Raw genomic sequence first — 22312 nt, 5'->3', positions numbered from 1 at the left:
ATTTATTATCTGCTAATAATAATTACAGTGACTTTAAATTATGATTATTTTATTCATTAAAATTCTAAAGTTATTTTTTACATGTCAGGCTGCTGACTGCTACATTTACAAATGCAAATAGCTTTTAATGTCTACCGATAATTAAAGAAGTAAAGGCAAAAGCCTTTAAGAATGTTACAGTACAAAACGTATGTTCAGAAAAAGCAGAGAAAACTACACTGGCATGTAGCATAAACATTTTGCGGTTTCTAATTATAGTTTCATGGTCTCAGAAAGCTCAATTAAACCATGTTCTGGCATAAGGAAAACCAATATTGTATCCTTACAGAGAGCAAACTGTCAGTGAGAGCATAATGGAAACTTTCACTAGTAGTGTCAGAAATGGATGTTGTTTTATTTTTCAATAATTATGATTTTTTTTATAAATTAGGGTCATCCAAGGTTAGTCTCAGCACTGGGGAAACTTTACACAATGTTGATGAAAAGACAGATTGACCCTCTTTCAGAGGTACATGTAGGCAGAGTCGGTTTAATTTATAAAGGCAAGATTTTTTTGTTAACGAATTCCCGTCAAGGTTTAATTAATATTGTTAGACCAGTCCAAACAGGATTAATAATTTAAAAGTAATATTTTATCAAAGTTGTAGCAAACATGATGAAACACAGTCAAAGCATCTTTTGATGGTTAGTTACCCAACTTTAGAGAGTCCCAGCTCTGTTCACATAAAGTTGCAATGTTACCCACTCAGACTGACATCATGGATTTAGTCATGACGTGGACATGAAAATCTTAAATTTATTAATCAATTCCATTCCAATAATATTATTATTGCAAATCAGTTCTGCTCTCAAATAGCAAAGCTAGTCAAGAAGGAAGATCTACATGTACAGTGTACAGTGTAGATAGGGCTATGTACATGTATATAGTATACATACTAACCGTTTATTACAATAATATTATGGGAGATTTACAAATAATTAAGCTAAAAATCTGACCATGTTCCTGCATGTAGATTAACAATTTAGTATTTTTGGTGGGTATAAACAATAACTACCACAATTACATTTAAGTTACATGTATGAACGATTGGTTTCTTTTTATTTTAATTGCAGATCTTGATAACAGGTGGAGCTTATGAGTCTCTCTATTGTTCATTTCAAAGCTTCGTAAATCCTGGTGATGAAGTAAGTTGAACAAAAAGGTTCATAATCTTTACAATAATATTGATGACAAATTAAATTACTGGCCTGAATCATTGCTCCTGTTATAAACCCATTGAATTGCAGAAGTGAGACTTGAGTGATTTTAATCTATCGAATGCCAGATGTCAATAGACCCATATCACTCAATGTCTAGACGTGCAAATTAAAGACAATGCAAAGACAAAGCCTTTAATTTCCCCACGGACTCCAAAATGGCCGCTGAGTGATAAGGTGAATGTGGAGCAGTTTAGGAGTCAGTGGGTATTAAAATCAATTTATCATGTTGTGATAAGTCTGTGGAGGATGTCTTAAATAGTTTTGTTAATTTATAAACCCTGCCTAGCCAAAACTAAATTTTATAACTCATACACAGTGTGTCCCTGCAATGACAAAATGGAATTGTGGCATCTACACTGTACATGTAATCCATGATATCATGAAGACCCAGAGGCAGATACAGGCTGTAGTAGGAATGAAGGGAAAGTCTAAATAGGCAAAGAAATGTACATGTAACATTTTCGTTGTTGCCTAGTTTTATTTTTTTTGCCTGTTTAGGCTTTCCTTCAGTCTCCAGTATCTGCAACAGAGGATGCTAGGATCCTGGCATTTTTGACAAGGGATGTTTGGGATGTTGTTTTGCATTTGCTGATACATGTAAGAAACCTTCAGGACCTAGTAATCTTCAATCACTGACTGGGGCCAGGCTTTTTTCCATGAACATTGTCGACTGCAGGGTGCATAAATAAAAAATTATTGTACATGTAAATGCAGTCCTTGTACATCCAAAGCAGCTTTTTTTCTCCTTAACTTTATAGTTGTTGGAAAAGTATCTTTCATGTACGATTTCTGGATTATTAAATTTTAAAGTAAACCTGATTTAATCTTTCTTAATCTCTTTACAGGTGATTATCATTGAGCCATTCTTTGATTGCTATGTGGCCCAAATATCATTTGCTGGTGGAATTCCCAAGTTTGTCCCTATTAGAGCCGTAAGGATCATTAAAATGTGTTCAGTAGTTGTTAGTCAGAGCGGTTTTCAATTGAGTGTCAAAAGTAATTAGCAAATTGCTTTCAATTGGTTTTTGATTACTTCACTCAGTGATTGGTTCAAAAGTTTCAACCAATCATTGAAACCATGCACATTTTCCCGTGCTTTGTGTTGGTTATGTGTAATTACTTAGAGTTTTGATTGGTTTACGGGATTGTCTCGGTACTTTTTCATTGGCCAAAGTAATTACTTGTACTTTGGTTTTGGTTTTACGACACTCGATTGAAACGCGCTCTATTCATTATCATTTATTATTTTTAATGTGGGAATTCATGTAAACTGAAAGCAATATTTCAGAATTTTAAATTGTGCACAGTGCAATGTTAATTAAGAATAATTATTTAAAATACTGATTGCATATTATTATTACATTCTTTAGGGTACAATATTATTTTGTGTATGTACTCTTTAATACAATGTACATGTAGAAACACAATTTTTCATCTTAAAATTATTATTTTAAATGTTAATAAAAATATACTTACGGTAATTAACCCAAAATTGTTGTCTCAAAATTTACAGTAAATTTTACCATGTGTAAATTTGTCCAGATCACTTTCTGGAAGTTGGAGTTTTTGATTAGGTTGAATAAATTAATTTCTGTGATTTTTCTAATAAATAACTGGCTAGACTAAAACTGGAAAGTAAGCGATGCCATGTACATGGTTATGGTACATTGTAAGTAGGATTTAAAAATACTCGGTGTGTAGCCAGACATGTCAAAAATTTGGTAACACATGTGCCACATGTATTCTTTCTCTAGCGTGAGATCGGACGTAGGCTGATCACATACTCGAAAAACCAAAAGACAAAATCGGGAAAGATCAGGCTTCCAGAGGAATCGTGTACAAGATCAAATTAATGTAAAGATTGTGATTCTGTTTACGTTGGCCAGACATCACGTGCGCTAAAAACACGCGTGAAAGAACAGCAAAGGCCATAGCAACATTGGATGAAAATTCTTTGGTTGCCAAACACCTTATGCTCCACAGTCATGAAATAGATTTGGAGAATGTGGAAATTGTTGACAGGTCACTGACGTGGTGACAAAGACTAATTCTTGAAGCGTGGCACTCCGTGCAAGATGAGAACTCTGTAAACGAACACATAGCGCTGCCTAGCGTATACAAAAACATTAACAACTTCTATCATCATTAATAATACTCTTGAGACTAGCGACTTGTTACCTTAAGGAATTCTTTCGAGATATTTAATATTACGTTACTATACAGGACGCCGTTAAACATTTGCATTTTTTATCCTTTGCTAAGAAGATAACAGTTGTAGCCGAAACATCCGCGACGATAAGAATTTTTAGCCAGTGCAAACCTTTTAATTCCTCTTTTACCAAGTAGGATTTATATACCACACATATCGCAAAGTATCATGTTGGTTTACATTGCATGTATTCTTTCTCTAGGGTGAGATCGGACGTCAGTTTGTAAAGGCTGATCACATTCAAATCTGTATTAAGTTTTTATAAACTCTGAGATTTAGGCAGGGACATTACAGTTACATGTACAGCTGTAGGCTAGGGTTAAATGCTTTGTAACATTTTCTGTGTGATTTTGTTCATCAGAAAGAAAATGCTACGTCAACAAAGGACTGGATTTTGGACAAAGAGGAACTAGAGTCTGCATTTAGCGAAAAGACGAGGGCAATTGTCTTTAACACACCACACAATCCTACTGGAAAGGTGGCCAAAAAAGCTTGATACCTGTGCAACTGTATATTTTCATTAATTGCTGATGTTGGTTGTGGAGTTAAAATTATATAATACCCTACAAAATGTTTTAATTTTAAAATAATACATGTAGTATTATTATTAAGAGTACGACATCTGGGGTCAATAGGCCATTTCCGAGTTGATGTCTGCCTCCTTTTAAAAACGAGTCTACATGTAAGTGCAAAGTTTTTCCTATGAAAATTAGTTTTCATTCATACATGTATGTAAAGTAGAACTAATTATAGTCACAAAACACTTGTTTTGAAGAGGAGGCAGACATCAACTCAGAAAATTTTAATGACCAATTACCGGTAACTGGTTGAAGAGCAACAGACTGAAAAGGGCATGCAGATTTTGCATGTACAGTTATTTTTAGTAATCACCTTTAAATCATCACTGGTTCTGTTGCTTTTACTTTCAATATTATTATTGTTTTCCTTCCAGGATGAAATATTTAATGGTGTAGCTTGGCATGTGGAAAAACCTCAGTTGAAACCCACCCAGCCATCAATCTGAAAGTTTTTTTTCACGTGACCAATTTCTAATGTGGTCTACGTACCTGTTTTTCCTACCTTAAAATTCTTCATTGCTTTTTAGGAATGACAGGACATCTGTTTGAATTACGTGTAAGAATGAGTTACTTTCCTGTTGTAGGTTTTTAGTTTAGAAGAGCTACAGCTCATTGCAGATCTGTGCAAAAAATACAATGTAATTTGTATTAGTGATGAAGTGTATGAATGGCTTGTCTATGATGGAGCAGAGCACATTAGGATAGGTGAGAATTTTCAACTTAGTCTTGTATTCTTCAGGTAGATCAATCAGGTTACAGTTAGATGTACCTTCTGTTAAGATTACACCAATCTAGGGCTTCGTGCAGGCCCAAAGTGTTGGTTTTTTTTAAGAGCTGCATGACTGAGTGTATAAGTGGCTCACAGTGTGTCTTTTCATTGATACAGCCACACTCCCTGGTATGTGGGAGAGGACAATAACTATTGGGAGTGCAGGGAAGACTTTTAGTGTCACTGGGTGGAAGGTAAATTAATTAAAGAATGATCATCATCACATTAGTCTATAGAAGTAAACTGTATAAATAGATAATGTGCAGAGAATGAAACCCTTTTATAAGATGGTGTGGAACATTAAGCAGAAAAACCGTCAGTACAAGCTAGGAAAGGATGAAAAAATTAATGCTCTCATGTAATGTAAGTTCTTACTTGGTGGGGCAGGGTGTTCCACAGAAGGGCCCACCGACTTGATTTTACTTGTAACAGTCATAATAGCTACATTTAGATCTCCCTTTTTAATGATTTTACTTGTAACAGTCATATAGCTACATTTAGATTTGTTTCTACGTATCTACGTATGTATGACTATAGAAGATGTGAGCTGGCATCAAAAGTGAATTCATTATTTTAGTAATCTCTGTTCGTAGCTGTGCAATTCTGAAGCATTTGCAGTTTTTTTTTACCTTGAATGAGTAGTATAATACAGTACTTGCATTCCCATAATTATGGGACTATAATAATCGAAGTATCATGATAAATTACCATTATCAATATGCTTAACCTATTGTCACCTCAAATGCCCTAGGATGCCCCACGTTGACAAGTAAAATCGTCTGGCATTAGACACAGTAAATCTGTTAAGTCTCACTGCCATGTGTCAATGGGTTTAACAATCAAAATAATGTACACAATGTGGTTTATTTCTCTTTTTCAAGTCTTCGTCCATTCATGATTTATTGAAAATGATGTGTTTGAAAGGAAAACTAATTTATTTAAATTTAAAGCAGATTTCTCTTTGTCTTGTACGGTCTGTCAGCTGAAACATATCTAACAGTTTCATTATTTTGATCCTGTCCATTTTTGTTTTTAGCTTGGGTGGTCCATTGCTCCAAAAGAGTTAATTAAAAATATTCAGACTGTGCAGGCACAAGTGACGTACACCCTCCCCACCCCAACCCAGGTATAGGTTCAAAAATTATTTCCATTTTATCATGTTAATTTTTTATCAAACTGTTTTGTACTTTTTGTGAATATGATGTTAAAAGATGGTTGATAAATCAAGCATTCCTTGTGTAGGGAGAGTTGGGTGGCCTGTACTGATCATCTCTTAATGGTGCTGACCCCAGGTTACCCAAACCATGAAAGATTTTGGCGTAACTTTGTTAGAGGCCCTGCATTAATTTGCATGTTGATGCTTTTACAATAACCATTGGTGGGACTTGTCTTAAGTGATCCCAAAATTGATTCCATCCACCCACTTGAATATTCTTATACTTAGTCTAACTGTACTAAGTTATACATGATCCTTTGCCTCTTTTTCAAGGAAGCCCTGGCACAAGCATTTGAACATCAAATCCCACTTATAGGCACTGAAAAATCATATTTTAAAGAACTCAGTGGTATGCTCCAGCAGAAACGTGACCTTATGGCTAAGCTTCTACGGGAGGTTGGTTTTAAGCCGACTATTCCAGAAGGAGGTTACTTTATGATGGCTGACACATCTGATATCGGTGAGAACTCTTATCTATCAAATTACAGTACACATATATATATTTATGGGTGGAAGATTGGTGCCAGAGGTTTATTTTAAGGTGGTTCCAGTCAGGCACTTGTCAGGATTTTGCAGTTTGGCTTTTTGTAAGGGCACTGTACACGCTATGCCACTGGCTTGTAAGAGTGTAAGTCAGTGGTGCCAATAGGCCCACATCGCGTGCATAAAATATAATCATGAAAATAAATAGGTCTGTTGGAAGCATGCTTAAGGACGGTGCCTACTAATTAACAATATATTTGCCCCGGTGTGTGATTATGCAGGAAATGTACATGTAGATCTTAACAAGTGTTATTAAAATCCAAAACGAAAATTGGGGGTAACCACGCATTTTTCAAAGAAAATTCATGAATAATATAATAAAAAGCTTTAAAATACAAAGCAATGTATGGCGTTCTTTCTCAAATTGAAACTTAATTGTCTCTCAAAAATGCATGGTTACCCCCAATTTTCTTTTCAGATACCAAGAGTACTTACTAAGATCTACTTTCTCCGGATAGTTTTAAACCTTGCAAAAATATCCCTGTATTAGTAAGCATCACCGATAGGAAATCCGAGTATCTCAAGATGCGCAGAACGTATGCACAATAACAATAGTAGGCACCGGCCTTAAATTTCAAAAAATGAGCCCCAAAATCGGCAAGAATTTGTGACGCTGATGAATATAAATAAATCTGCTTCTATTTCCAAAACGATGGAATTACCTGGTGATCAATACCTCATCTAGGAGAGTGAATTTTTGACTTTGCAGAAAATGGTCAACCTCAAGAGTTGGACGATTGCGATCTTTGTGTCGAATTTGCACATTTCTTGTCGAGTTGAAGGGATCTTCATGTCAGCCTCGATGACAATGTATCACTATTAACAGCTTTATTGGGTTTGACTTCCAAAAAAAAAAAATGAAACACAAAATGGCGGGTGTGAACGGGAAGCGAGGTCCCATGCAAGAATAATTTACGATACCAAAACGATATTGTATATTATTAGGGCTGAAAAACAAAACGCAGCTTAGTGGGCAGTTGTGGAATAAAGCAATGTGTCAATTAGTTACTGCACTGCCACGCTTATGCAATGCGTGCCTATTCTTTAAAGGGGCTAGGTCACGCTATTTTAGGCATTTTCAGCACTGATCGAATGGTCATAGAATTAACTGAAATATCAAAATAACTGCTCAAAACTATAGAAGAATTCTAACAAAGCACAGGGAAGCCAAGAAGGGACATGGATGGACAAAACTGGAGAGGATTGAAATGGATTAAATTTGAAAAACGTCAGCCCAGTGCCCTTTTTCAAATTTATAATTATTCAGTCTGTATCAAAATGTCATTTACAAAGCTTGAAAATCATTCCCAGTTGCGGTGATTTTGCAAATGAAAGACTCTTGCTCTGTCAATTTGACGTTTAGAGCTCATAATTAACAAAATTAAACAAAATTACCTAAAATAGCGTGACCTAGCCCCTTTAATGTCAGTGTAGTGGAAAGGAAAGGAAATGAACTTTACATGTATTTAAGCGTCTAGTCTTCTAGTGCAGGAGCACTAATTGGGGACACTGTAAACTGAAATCAACAAATTAATGCAAATCAAATCAAATTGTTGGTTTTTGAGGAGAGGGGAGAGGGAACCAACAAACTCAACCCACATATGATGGGAATTGAACCAAGGCCACCTTGGTGGGAAGCAAGTGCTCTCGCCACTGTGCCACTGCCTAAAGCTGACAGTTCTGTTGTTGCTAATCTCTTGTGCTCTTGAGCACTACACTACATGTAATTTCCAGGAAAATGACTGATGGTTAAGGGTGCATTCAATTGACCGTATCCTGGAATTTGAATACAATGTATGTGGAATAGAAGTTAAAAATCCTTGGTTTTTACGGAGATTCAAAATTAAAATTCTCATTAATTTTACCTGCTGAAATACATGTACCATTTTAAACATATCTTTATTACCCTTGTTGCTTCAAAATGCCAGACGTAGCGTTTTAAATCATTACTCCACATATTCTCATTCCGGAATAATTGAACGCACGCAATCTAACTCTTCAGTATTGTTTTTATTTTTGACAACTCATTTCATTGTAGATGTGAATTTTGATGAATACGATAAAAGTGACGATCCCCATGACTACAAGTTTGTGCGGTGGTTAACCAAAGAAAAGGTATTTATGCCTGACAAAAGATCAATTATTATAATATTATTGTGAACAATTTGGTTTTAAAATTGCCCTTTGCAGATTCCTGTCACATAGTATGAAATACAGTGTAATATCATTTACAGTAGGATACATTGCAACTGCTGTATAGAAATTTATCATGAAGATTTTTTCACATATTATTTTCAGGGAATCGCTGCTATTCCTCCAAGTGCTTTTTATTCTACACAACACAAGCACTATGGATCCAAGTACATAAGGTTTTGCTTTATCAAGGTTAGAAAACAGAACTTTTTAGGCTTCTCTACGCAATTGCTAAAAGTGTGTTCATAACTGCGAGGATCCTAAATTTATTAACCTGCAAGCATGCTCTCTCTGAGCGGAGGGGGTGAGCCCAACCCCAGTCCCTCAGAGAGCCTGCTCGCAGGCAAGGATCATTGCTTCACTTGATACATTGCTTTCTAGCAATCAATTATTATTATTAGCGGGAAAGAATGGAACACTGCAAGTGGAACTATTAGCACTAATAAAGGCAAATTTTAAGGTAACTTAAGTCACTTTTATTTAACAATGCAAGTTCCTTCAGCTGCTAGGCTGGTATCAGTGGAGCCGACTGTATCCTAAAGTTGAAACAGACCTTGAAGTCATAGAGGATCGAACCGCGTGGACCCCTTGCTCCGAAAGCCCCACACTAACCAACTGAGCTGCACCTGTTCCTAAATTAAATTGTAGTCACTGTGGAGCAAAAAAGATACTTGATATTTCTTTCTGATACCTTTTTATATTGAATTTTAGGAGGACAGTACACTGGAAAAGGGTGCTAAGAAGCTCAAAGAATGGAAAGATGAACTAAGCAAATGAGAAGTGACAATTCTACATTAAATGACAATTGAAAAAAGTTTCTAGGAATATTAATTTTAGGGTTACAGTATTTTTTTTTTGTGTGTGTGAGGGGTATTGCATGACTGAGTATAAGGAAAAGCTTTGTGAAATGACTACAGTAGCTCTTTTGGTGTTCATGTAATGGACAAGAGAAAATCCTATTTTATTGAAAAAGGAGGAAAAGCGCATTCAATATTGAAAAATGAATTCTCATTCCGTTTAATATACAGTGTATTGGCAAAGAAATTTGTACAGTAGAATAAGAAAGCCAAGTTGTAATAGGACATTTGCATGATGACACCATTTGACTGCAAGTCCCAGAATCCTTCAAGTTTTGCTTGTCTCATACGATAGAGTTAATGTTATTTTTACCCTACTGGAAATACAAAATTTAAATAAGAAAAGAAAAACAAATTGAATTCTGGTAGTTGTAGTCAAATGACGCTATCATAAAAGCTGTTTGTATAGCTCCATTTTTGAAGAATCTTTAGGGGATTTGTTGGTGTACCTTTTGAATTGACAACAATCAAATGGAACTCGGAAAAAATGTGAAACCTCGATGGGATTTGAATCAATGCCCCTTGAAGAGCTAGCTGGATGCTTTGACCGAACTGAGCAACTGGAGACCCAACTCTAAGTCTTATCTGTGGGCTTTTGACTAGAACCACATTTGGTCAGACCAACAGCGCATGCATTGGAATAATGTTATAGCATGGACATTCAAAGTGCATGTGCAAAATCATAGTGGCTAACAGAATTCCCTAAAATCGACATCAAGCTGCCAATATAATCTGCAACAGAGGGACCCCATCCTCCAAGCCAAAATTAGTGTGCTGCTTGCCTGTGGACTCACAGCAATAATATTAGACTAAGTATGCCTCAAAATTACATTGCATGACGACAATGATTCTTTGAAATAACTGACGCAAAGATCTTTCCTGTCAACCATCCAAGCTGCGATAAATACATCAAAACTGATATAAAAGACATGGAGAACATAACTACCAAATGCAACTCGATAAAAATCAGATGGGGTTTCTCTTTCATATGATGTTCTTCTCACATGTTTTAAAAGGGAAAGCTATTTTGATATGGTCCAATCAAAGTCATAAAATTTTACAATATAATCTCAACTATGAAATGCTGTGCAGGATTTAGTAGTCGTCATTTTGTACAATATGCATGCATACAGGGCAATTTAATTTTGAAGATTTGCACAGTTGGGTTCAACAAGGGAACTAAATTACTCTACAGGAAAATGAATAAATTAATATTAATTAAACCTTTTTAGAGGATGAAATATTAATTTGTTGTTTGCTTTATAATGCAATATGGGGTCTCAGGGAGTAGCGTCCCTGCCTTCCTTCTCAAAATCGTCGGAGAGGCTTAGTCTCGGGACCACTCGTGTCCGAAAATCAAGGTTGGGGGTAAGCAAGGGCATGCTCCCTGTAGAAACTATGCGCTCAAATAAAACCCTCATGATGACACCGGGAAAACATAGGCACCGGCCAGCCCAAAGGCTGGGGTGGGCCGCACTTGCCTACCACAAACAGAAAGGTGCAACCCCTGACCTTGGGCTGCACAAGCACTGCTTGCAGAATGATGGAAAGCCTGATGAGCGGCTTCGCAAGGTGGTTTCACCCTCAACTCTGATTGGAGGGTCGTGTTGCCAGCGCGCGGTCAAATTCAAATGGACCAATCAGAGTTGAAGGTGAAACCACCTTGCAAAAGCCCTTGCGAGCGGCCGTTGTTGACTGCCGGCAGTCAGTGGTAGTGATTGGGGCAGAAGGTGAAGTGTCTGTAAGGTAGATCCATGTGGTATCTGTGGGAAGCGAGTAATGGCAAATTCAGTGTTGTGTGTGAAATGTGGGAAATGGATCCATGGAAGATGCTCAAAAGTAAAGAGGGTGACCTCGAGGTTGGGGAGAGATTTTGTGTGACATGGAGGATGCAAGAAGCAAGCTGATGGATTCGTGGAACCGGTGGAGGAGTTATGTGAAGAGGTGGAAACGGTGAGAGGTTTCTGTTATTTGGGGGATAGGGTGAATACAAGTGGTTGGCTGTGAGGCAGCTGTGACAGTAAGAGCAAGAATTGGCTGGGTGTAGTTCAGGGAATGTGGAGATTTGCCGAACTCAAAAAGGTTCTTGATGAAGGTGAAAGGAATGGTTTATCGGAGTTGTGTAAGAGTGGCGATGTTATATGGGAGTGAGACATGGTGTCTGAGGGAAAATGGGATCGCAATTTTGAGAAGGACTGAGAGAGCAATGTGTGGTGCAAAACTGATGGAGAAAAAGAGGACAGAGGACCTGATGGAGATGTTGGGATTGAAGGAAACAGTGGTTCAGATGGCAAAGGCAAATGGAGTGAGATGGTACGGGCACATGTTGAGGAGGGATGATGGGCATGTTCTGAGAAAAGCGTTGGAGTTCAAAGTGAAGGGCAAGAGGAAGCGAGGACAACCAAAGAAGACATGGAAGACGCAAGTGGAGAAAAAGGACACGATGGAGAGTGGGAGTTAAAAGGATTGCTGACAAAGTGGGGTAAATCCGGCCACCCCCATTTATGGGGATAAACCCAGATGAAAATTGGATTGATTGAGTGACTTACCAGAGGTACATGTAACTTCTCAAGCCATCATATTTGGTAGGAAATTCAACTCTAGTTCATTTTTCTATCAGGAAATGTTATGTTTCAGTGCCCAGAAAGTCATTTGTGAATATCAGATGGATTACTAATATATTATAAAGAATGGCCTCAAAATGAAAAATAAAAGTAATGTGCCTTAGTTTATTAGTGACTAAATGTGTCCTGTTGACTGTCTTATGTGCTCCGTAAAAATGAATTAATTTTTAAATTTTGAAAAGAAAAAATATTAAGGTTATCACTTTTCAAGACATGCTACCACATACCCCCGACCTTGCATTAGTAGTAGTGGGGTCAACACTTTGTTACTCAAGGCTTACAGACAGAATTGAAATGGTAAGACACTGTCACAATACACTGTATGCTATTTTGTATACTCAGAATCTACACAAAAAGAGAAAGAAAACAAAAATCCCAAATGAGTCGTTCTCCATTTGTGTTGATGGGCATCTGCAGGTAGACTGCTAGCAGTCTCGAGCCACCTGCTTTAGTCACACGTGTGAGTTGGGGAGAGACTGGGAGCTCAACTGACTTAGAAGGAACTGCTAGCCATCTATCTGCAGATGTTTACATGTAGAAATAGTATTTCAAGTAATGTTTCTCTCATCTCCAAGCTGCACTGTAGACCTTTTCACCCCATGGATGAGGAAAATCATCTAGCATTAATTAGACAGAGAATCTTTAAAGGAATAATAATTACTATATAATTATTCTAGACTTACAGGGTTCGTGTTGGATTTTGTCTATAAAATTCCAGGAGTATTCAAGGAGTTTTCAAGTACCAGAAATTGAGTTTTCAAGGAGTCTTTATAAGAAGATTTCTATGCCATACATGGTGTTTCATTGTTTTCTTTGCTGAAAAAGCCTACCTCTCCAGGGCTTTTCAAGGACTTCAAGGAGTAGCATAAACCATGTCCTTAGTTTCCACTTGTGTGGAATTTAGTAACCATGTCTCTTAACTGAAAGAAAGATTACATTTTTTTTATAGTTTGGGACACCAACATGGACACATTGATGTGAAAACCAAGGATTGCCACAGTTCCCCAAATGTTATAATTTACTGTCTGGGATTTTGAGATTTGGTGATTTCAGAATTGCAGAACTTGATGAGAAATCACCAACTGTGATGAATGATTTACAAGAGACCATCCTTGATAAGAGGACTTGTTGGTAAAAGAAAGCAGCTGTGCATCGTACGTACACTTAATCGGGAAGGAAGTTTTTGCTTTCTTTGAGGTTGTGACACATCGCCTTTCTTCCCTGCTGGCCATTGCAAATGTTGCTCGCAGTGTTTCAAAACAGTCAGTAATATTTCCACAGGCTCCAGTCTCATAGTCAGTGAGAATTTCTTGTGCCCTATTGCTATGAGCGATTCACAGAAGGCATTAAAACTGAGAGCTGCCCGACCAGAATCGCCTACTGGATGACGACGACTCATGTTGATGAACATTATGTCAAACGCAGCAAGAGTGAAGCCAAAGTCAGTTAGATGACATCGCCTGTTGAAAGCAATACATACGATAACCTTAAATTACTACCTGAGTGATACTGCAGCTATGGTCTGCATTTCTTTCGAACAAACTAATTTGAGCCGTGAAGTGGAAAAAACAAGAAGCTGTAACATATTACAGCCAGACAACCAGGCAGAAATTAATTTCAAATTTAGGGAGCTGTACTATGGGATGATAATTTGGTCTATTGCATTGGCCTAACACAGCATGACATACACTGTATGCTAGTTCATATTAATTCTCGAAAAATCAAAATAGTTGGTGTAAAATAACTGTGCATGTCAGGTAATTGAATATTGTCCACTGTACATCCCTGGCCATAATAAACATGCAAGCATGTACAGTGAAGCCATCAGCCTTATCAGAACATATTACTTGAAAAACGGTGCAGGTACATGTAACATTATGCTAAAAATAATTGACTTTTAGGTGAAAGTCTCAAACTCATATTTTATTCTGAAACTTACCCAATAACATTGAAATCGTGACCACAAAAGAATGTACAGGAAAAACTTAAAGTGAACTTCAGTCCACAATATCATTTTTAAATAGTGGCAGTTAACATCTTGCCTTTTTACCAGCCAGCACCTGACTTCTAAATGGGTGACAAGAAAATGAGGAAGACATCATGGTAATTAAGACTCTCAGTATTAATTTTGGGTGGCTAGTCCAATTTGTTTTCCCACTGGTCTTATTACATGCAAATTAATATTGGCCAGACACAACCGAAAATATTTAACCTACCTTGCCATCATTCTGAAAGATGTAGGACCCATTCTGGTAGATGTTCGAACACCCACGAAGTGTCTAAACAATGTGACGCACCGTTCCACAACTCGATGGTGATCCAATTGGGAAGCCAGCTTGGGATAAATTTGGTGCAAGCAACCTGCAATCTCTGGAGGACTGTCATCCCTGCAACAGCAAGTGTCATGAAAATCGCTGAACTCATTTTATAATCAACACAGTGCTTACTACAAGTATTTAATTTAATGTTTAAATTCTCTGCAATTTACATCAAATCTGTTTTCTAGTATTTACACGTTTCATTCTTTCAATAATTTATCGTTGATCTTCCTATACATGACTAGCTCTTTGCAGGACCAGCTAATAATTATAGTAATTTTTTTGTGAAATCAGAAATTCTCTCAATTAAATCAACAAAAATTTAATGTCGAATAAATATATTCTAAGTAAAATGATCAAGGTTCCCGCATCGTATCAATAATATTCTGAATGATTGTTAGCATTTCTTGGAGATGTAAAAGGAGAAAGGAATAGAAAAGCATAGGCCTTTAATAATATCCAAACGATAATAATGTTGGGATAACATTTTTTGGAACACAACAGCAATAACCCATTCGAACGGGTGACAATTGTTTTCGCACTGATAGCCCAAGCCATTCGAACAGATGCAATTTTTTTTTCGAACTGATAGCCCGAGCCATTGGAACGGATGCCCAATCCGTTCACATGGCTAATGCACGGCACACACATGGCTATCTGTGGGAAAACGGCAAACTGTAAGGAACATATTCTTACAAATCACCTAATAATAGACATTGTCTAAACTAATTAATCATGGAGAAAAATATTCAAAAGGGGGCATCCAAATTTTTTTCTTTAGATTTTCATACTCAAGTCTTTTGAACCCACGGATTTTGTTAAGTTTTCCCTAACAATAGCCTGCGTGGCAGGCGTTAAAAGGGGAGGGAGAGGGCACCCTAGGATGTTCCCAGTTGACAAGTAAAATCATTTAGCTGGCATTAGACAGAGTAAAATCTGTTAAGTCTCACTCCCGGGAAACAGTGGGTTAAGGAAGGTTGTCTCAGGAGGGTGTTGATTGCTCTTCAATCAACACCCTCTCTACTTAAATTCCATCCAATCTACTCTACAGTGTATCTGTCTTAAGGATGGTCATCAAAAGCAACAAACATCATTGAACTCTTTCTATATACTTACGTTCTCTTATGCTGCCATGCTAGCAACATGGAGTCTTTGACAATTGGAAGTTTAATCTCCATGTCTGTTGCACTAATAACATGCTCAACTTTCCCAGGACTAACTTCTTCTTCATGATCAATTCTTAAACTTGGACTTGAGTTCACTTCAAGAAGAAAAGGCTTAAGATTTTTGTCCAGTAAAATGTCAAAACCTAATATTTGAAAACACTTCAACTTTTGCTTCAACTCTGCACTCATGACCTGGTTCTGAAGTTTTAGGATTGGTACAAGAGCAATCATAGTCTGGCAAGCAACCTTGTCAATGTCAGCCCATAGACGCTTTATGTCACAGCCTTCTTTTGCCAGTTTTCTGAAGACTGCACTAAGCTTTTGCTTACTTCCTTTATCACCGGCATCACTTTGAACATATCCTGAGCTGTACTTGTTCAAGGAATAGTTCGTTAAGTGCATGTATGTCTTGAATATGTTTTTGGGTGTTGGTGGATGGTAGTGTTCTGTGCAGAAGCGTACCATTCCTTCCCGACAAATGTACACCTGCAATGGGTCTAAGCTCTTCAATACAACATAAATTCTCAAGTCAAATTTAAACTTCTCCAAAAGATAGGGATCTGCTATATATTCTTGCACAACAGATGGCCTTGTGAAGGATGCATCCAGATTAACATCATGAACATTCTGTGTTAGGAAAATTCCCTCACCCTGGGATCCACCATCAGGTTTTAAGATAAAAGTCTGTGACTTCTTTTTCTTCGAAGCATAAGCAAGAAGTTCACCATATTCCTCAGGCAGGATCCATGTTTTAGGGTAGAAGGTGAACTCATGAGGAAAAAGTAGCTGAAGGCGGTTGATTTGTCTTGTCAGCTGTATTTTGTGGGCAGCGTCTGACATGCCTGCCAAAGGAAAAAAGACATGTAATAAGATAACTATCAGTTTAGCATACAGTCATGTACATTATATAGTGCACACATTGTCAAATCAGGTATTTCAAGGCATGTCTACTCCATTTCAAGTGATGTCAACAGTGAGCAGTGTATGTTCTGCTTGAGTGTGATGGCTCATTTAATTAAGACAATAATAATGAATTTTTTTAAGTGTCAAGTCTTCCAGTGCTTAAATATAGAGCACTAATTGAGTACAATGTACATGTACATTATAAACGCAAACCAAATGTTGGCATTTGAGGACCAAGGAAAACCGCAGTAACTGGGGAAAAACCTCTGGGAGAAGAGTAGAGAACGAATAAGCTCAACCCACATGTGTCACCGAGTCCAGGAATCAAACCTGGACCGCATTGGTGAGATACTTTCGTGGGAGGCAAGTGGCCAGACTCACCAGTGCAGGGTTGCAGAAGTGCCATCACGCAATGTCAATGATGTAGAGACTCCTTGCAGAAAACCCAGAGGTGGGACCACGCCCTTCAAAATAGGGGTGGCAATTATGGTACCTCCAAAATCTTGGCACTTGCAAACTTTTCATCTGATCTCAAAGTCTCATTTATATCACATGTATTTTCAATTGGTGTGAACTGAGTTCACTTGCATGTTTTGGTCTCAGGGTCTTGGACTTTACCATTTGCCACCCCTTGTTTTGGCTTGGATTCCACAAGAATTAACCTATGAGCCCCTGAGAAAGGAGTTGAAAAGAGCTAAGATGATAGAGAATAAAGTGTAGAAACAGGGACCTTTTAAAGGACAGGTGTGTGAGAATAATAATTATTGCAGTACATTTTGTCACCAAAATGTCACAAACGACATGGGGAGGAGAATTGGGAGTAATGGGTCCAAATGGTGCCAAACTGACTTGTTTACATCCAATAATGATCAAGGTGTGTTTTACAAGTATTTCATCTCACCAAAAAATTTGCTTAGTTGTCCAGTTTCTACATAATCTGGTATTTCAAAGTTTCCACCAAGCCAATAAAAGTCACATCCAGTTTGCCTAGCCACAGGAATCTGAAACGGGAAAGGTTTTTTGTTTAACGATATTGTACTTATCTTTGCAGTTTCCACTTAACAAATAAAATTTTTTGGGTCTCAAAAAACGTAAGGCGTACTTGACTCTTGCTGTATGCAATTATGCCCCGTATTCCGAAATTTAGCTGACTAAGACTTCAATCAGTGCTCTATTGAAGATCTCCCAGGGGAGATGGGGACCTTGATCCCTCTAACATCACCTTCAAACAATATTTTGTTCTCGGGTTTTTTATCCCTGAAAGGTAATATTGACATTTTGTCTTTGTTTCCCTGTTCAAATTAGCCATGTTCCCCTGGGACGTTACTAAACAACGAAACACCGAAACAGCAAAACGAAGCACCAAAACAGCATGTATGACCCCACCATACATTGAATACTAACCGACAAAGGTTGGAGTTGAGATTAACCCTTTAAGCCCCGAGGGGTTCCCCATTGACGAGTAAAATCGTCTGGCGTTAGACAGAGTAAAATCTATAAGTGCCATTAATTTGGCACTATCGGGGCTGAAAGGGTTAAGCATCGTTTTTGGCCTAATAAGTCATTGCTCCTAATCTCAGTCTTAATCTGAATCCTAATCTCAATGAATTAGGAGCAATAACGTTTTAGGCTTAGGCCTAAAACGATATTTAATCTCAAATCCAACCTTTGTCGGTTAGTATTCAGTGTATGGTGGGGTCATATAGGGTGTTTTAGTGTTTTGTTTGGCTGTTTCTGTGTTTTGTGTTTTAGTAATGCCCATTCCCCTGGGATACCTTCTCTATTTTATCATCATCATAGAGCATCAACAAAATATCTCCATTCTGTCCTGTCTTTTAGTTGAATAACAGCCCAGCATCTCCACCCAAATTCAATCCTCTCTTTTTGTACCATCCTACACCACATAAGACATGCCCTATCCACTCCTATCTTCTAGCTCTAATTTCCATAGATTTCCCTGGGGCACACATTGCTCTCAGCATGCAACCCTAATCTTCTTTCTAGGGTGGACTAGGGACTCCTTCCTAGTGACAGCTTCCCGCAGGGTAATTTGGCTACCACTATTCATGTTTCCATCTCTTTAATAGTGGAGAAGAGCTTGGCTGAGACCCCCCCCCCTCCGACCCCTGAAACAGTTGAATTTCTAGCTCAAGTTTCCGTAAACAAAAGGGTTTTACGAGAGTGGGTGGTTAGCTCCCAGCTCAACCCCCAACATGAAGGATCAGGGGTTTCTCTCAGGGTTTTCCTTCCCCTAGCCACAGGCATCTCATTATATGCAGGCACCAGAAACTCGCCTCTCGCCTTTGCTGATTTTTTATATCCAGAGTTACGAGGTGGACGTGCAGCATCTCACTCTCTGGCAGAGCCTATGAACAGTGAGCCTTCCCCGGCACTTAAAAAGGAGCATGTAGTGACATCAGTACTCCTAACTGGGACCCTTTACCAGCCTTTCACCCCATTTCTCTATTTTATGTTAAGCTAAAAATTCACACCAACAGAGACCAGCCCTGCATCACTTACGTAACTAATCCATGGGCAATAATCATCATTTTACGATATTTCATGTTAAAATGTCTCAAAGAACCATCAATCAACACAAACACTGACTGTTAGCTGAGTAAGACATTCACAATATCCGTGTCTGGTTACAACGAGATTTACCATCATGTTTCCATAAAAAGATGTCTGCTCAGCACTAAATTAAGAAAGCAGGAAAATTCTCTCACTCCACTAGCAAGGAACGGTTGAGCTGGGGGAGGGGGGGGGCTGATTTCAAGCAGAAAATAGAAATTTAAAAATAATTTTAAAACCCATAAAACATAAAAGAAGAAAACTTACCGAAGGAAAAACAAAACAAAATGAGCAAAGCATTAAGACAAACATGTACAGATTTAAGACCGGAATATACGCAAGGCTGGGATATATGACTGTATTTAGTTATGTCATACATGTATCCAGTAACAAATAAGAAGTAAAACATCTGTCATTTTACGGTTGACCCACATTTCTTTTTTTTGATATCTCGTCGTGAATGCTGAAAGTAGCATTTCCGAGCTTCAAGATTTCAAAATTTTCTGGCAGACAATTCCCCCAGAACCCCCTTCGCTCTGCTATCCCTGCTTGCCTCTCTATTTTAAGAACTTGAAGCTGCTCGATTATCTGTAGCTAACAGGCACTAAATGGACTAAGATCTCTCTAGTTTCTTCAATTTGTTGGCAGCCTATCTTAATCTCGTTACATATGTTGATCCAAGCGTCGCCCCAGTTTAGTTACGTTTTATTTACCGTATAAAAGTGTCTAGATACCCGGTAGCCGGGAAGTGTTTTCAAAAAACTAGATACCCGGCAGTCAGAAATTTTGACCAATTTTCAACACAACTTTCAACACTTGAAAGCTAACCGTTTTAAAATGGGTTCTTAGACTTAAATACTGTTTATCAGCGCTATGTGAAATGGGTTCTTAGACTTAAATACTGTTCATCAGCGCTATTTGGAGAAAATTGGTCAAAATTTCTGACTGCCGAGTATCTAGTTTTTTGAAAACACTTCCCGGCTGCCGGGTATCCAGACACTTCCTCGAACCGAAATGATATCAACACTATTAAATTTTCGAATTACAAATGTACTTAAAATAAGGTATTAACTGTTTTGCTGCAGAGCAAGCCTTTGAAGAAACTATCTATTAACCACTTCGTTGCTTGAGATTTGAAATTAAGAGATTTCATCAAAATCTTTGAATTCTTCGACAGCGCTCGTGCATGTGCGTCGAAAATTTGTGACTTCTCAAATATTTGTTTTTTGATACACCGTACGCGCGACTGTACGTGATTTACCTTGAAGAAGTTGTCAACGATACTAAACGCTAAATAAATCAACGTTACTGTTTCTTTATTGACATTATGTAAAAATTTTTTGTTGACACAACGTGTTGATCAAAGATTAAAAACGTAATTGGAACAACAAATTAATGTTCCATGGCTGTGCTCTTGCAACGTTTGGAATTGAAACAATGGTTATTTCCGCCAGCTACAGGGAAAACAACTTAGAGTGGACCAGGATGGAGAGAGAGTGAATGATCTAAACCACGACCTGAAGAAATCAGTGCAAAATATATACCGTGTACAAACCTCGCGCCAGCCCAACTCCTTAATGGCAAGACGCACAACCTCACAGCCTGTTCGTGCACGCGAGGTGTCGACAGACGGGCCATGAGGAAGTTTTCTTCGTCGGTTCTTTGCTTTTCCTCTCTTTCCTTCCACGTTGAGCTCAGAGATCAACTTTTTTGGTTTCTTGGGATCCTTGGTTCCATGTTGCGAATGAGTCACACTGGCCTTAGCAACGATGTAATTATCGCTCTCGTTTTGCCATTTTTTCCCTCGAATTGGTGTAACTAAGCGAGGAAGCTTCCGTGAAACAAGTGGCTGGATTTGAGTGGTGGAAACTACTCTGTCCAATTCAGGATCGTCCGATTTCATGTTTGATGGGGAAATCGTGGACACCTCTTCACAACTTTGGTGGTATCGCGGGCCCTAAAAGCACTGCGGTTTTCCTCCTACCCAACCCTGTCAGCCAGTAGGTGAGTGGGGTAAGTACTTCTGAGGGGTACCGGGACGAACTCAGACCGGTCAACCACGTTCCCAGAGCTTTTGTCCGCCGAGGGGAGGGTGATGAATCGAAGCTGCCCTTGTTGATCTTCGGTCAACACTGCTGTTAGTTTTTCACACGCCCGATACCGTATATATAGCTTTCGTGACATAAATTTCTAATTTTGTAGTTCCTTAATCACATGTTTCTTGGATGTTGAACTCAATTAATCATAGATCATAGTTTAGAATGTTATTTTGGTAGTTTTGTACTTATTTTATGTTCAAGTTAGTTTGAATAATAATAAACGAGCTAAGGTCCGAGATTGTGCGTAGCTCAGGTGGCAGTCACGTCAGTTCCAGAGTGAAGGTGCAGCCACTGCAAAACGATCGATTGCCCATTGTCTTGAACGGGACAAGGAGGTGACCATTGGTGGATCGCAAGTTATACTTGAACCCAGATTACAACTCAACTAGATTGGTTATGTAGTCTGGCGCAATACCATGCAACGCTTTAAAAACAAATAAAATAATCTCGTACTGGGTGTGCTCCTTGACTGGAAGACAGTGTAAATCAAGAAGTAGCGGCGCGATATGTCAGTGGCGCAGCGCACAGCAAACTAGCCTTGCAGCAGCATTCAAGACACGTTGTATCTTATGCAAATGACAAGCAAGAAGACCATACAACAAATTGTTGCAGTAATCTGGGCGTGACGTGATGAACGCATGCACTAAGGTATTAATATCCTCAGTACTAAGATACTTACGCATGCGGCGAATATTTACGCAGATGAGAGAAAGCTGCACCACAGACCTTAGTGATATGTGTAGACATACTAAGCGTGGAGTCAAACCACGAGCCTAGATTTCTAACGCATGTATCAGCTTGAATTACGTCATTACCTACTGTAATACTGCCTGTGTTAACTTAAGCCAGTTCCTGTTTGGTGCCTATGAGAGGGAAATCAGTCTTATCGTCGATCAGCTTTAGGTGGTCATGGACCATCCACTGGTGCAGGTCATCAATGCAGTGGCGCATTGCTTCGACTGCTGCCTCACTCTCATCTGGGGAGAAGGCAAGATAAAGCTGGGTG

At 38.3% G+C, this 22312-nt stretch overlaps 2 protein-coding genes across 3 annotated transcripts in view; one reads left to right on the top strand and one right to left on the bottom strand.

Annotated features, from left to right (window-relative positions):
* Nucleotides 1-10851, top strand: part of LOC137993626 (kynurenine aminotransferase-like) — a 21087-nt gene extending 10236 nt beyond the window's left edge. For both annotated transcript variants that reach the window (XM_068839581.1, XM_068839582.1), the window contains exons 5-15: nt 431-508; nt 1114-1185; nt 2106-2192; nt 3831-3947; nt 4632-4752; nt 4934-5010; nt 5853-5942; nt 6306-6492; nt 8614-8690; nt 8874-8960; nt 9480-10851. In XM_068839581.1, coding sequence (XP_068695682.1) covers nt 431-508; nt 1114-1185; nt 2106-2192; nt 3831-3947; nt 4632-4752; nt 4934-5010; nt 5853-5942; nt 6306-6492; nt 8614-8690; nt 8874-8960; nt 9480-9545 — 1059 coding nt within the window. In that variant the 3' untranslated portion in view covers nt 9546-10851. The remainder of the gene's footprint in view (nt 1-430; nt 509-1113; nt 1186-2105; nt 2193-3830; nt 3948-4631; nt 4753-4933; nt 5011-5852; nt 5943-6305; nt 6493-8613; nt 8691-8873; nt 8961-9479) is intronic.
* Nucleotides 10852-10983: 132 nt separating this feature from the next.
* On the bottom strand, nt 10984-21182 carry LOC137993625 (tubulin polyglutamylase TTLL11-like). The gene is made up of 5 exons (XM_068839580.1): nt 20763-21182; nt 17538-17637; nt 15684-16575; nt 14466-14636; nt 10984-13709 (listed from the first exon to the last, which is right to left on the bottom strand). Exons 1-5 carry the CDS (start codon nt 21108-21110, stop codon nt 13346-13348), a joined length of 1875 nt encoding a protein of 624 aa, XP_068695681.1. The 5' UTR covers nt 21111-21182; the 3' UTR covers nt 10984-13345.
* Between the last annotated feature and the right edge of the window lie 1130 nt (nt 21183-22312).

Source organism: Montipora foliosa, chromosome 2 (genome assembly GCF_036669935.1).
Source record: "Montipora foliosa isolate CH-2021 chromosome 2, ASM3666993v2, whole genome shotgun sequence".
Lineage (NCBI taxonomy): Eukaryota > Metazoa > Cnidaria > Anthozoa > Scleractinia > Acroporidae > Montipora > Montipora foliosa.
This window is presented reverse-complemented; position numbering and strand designations above follow the sequence as displayed.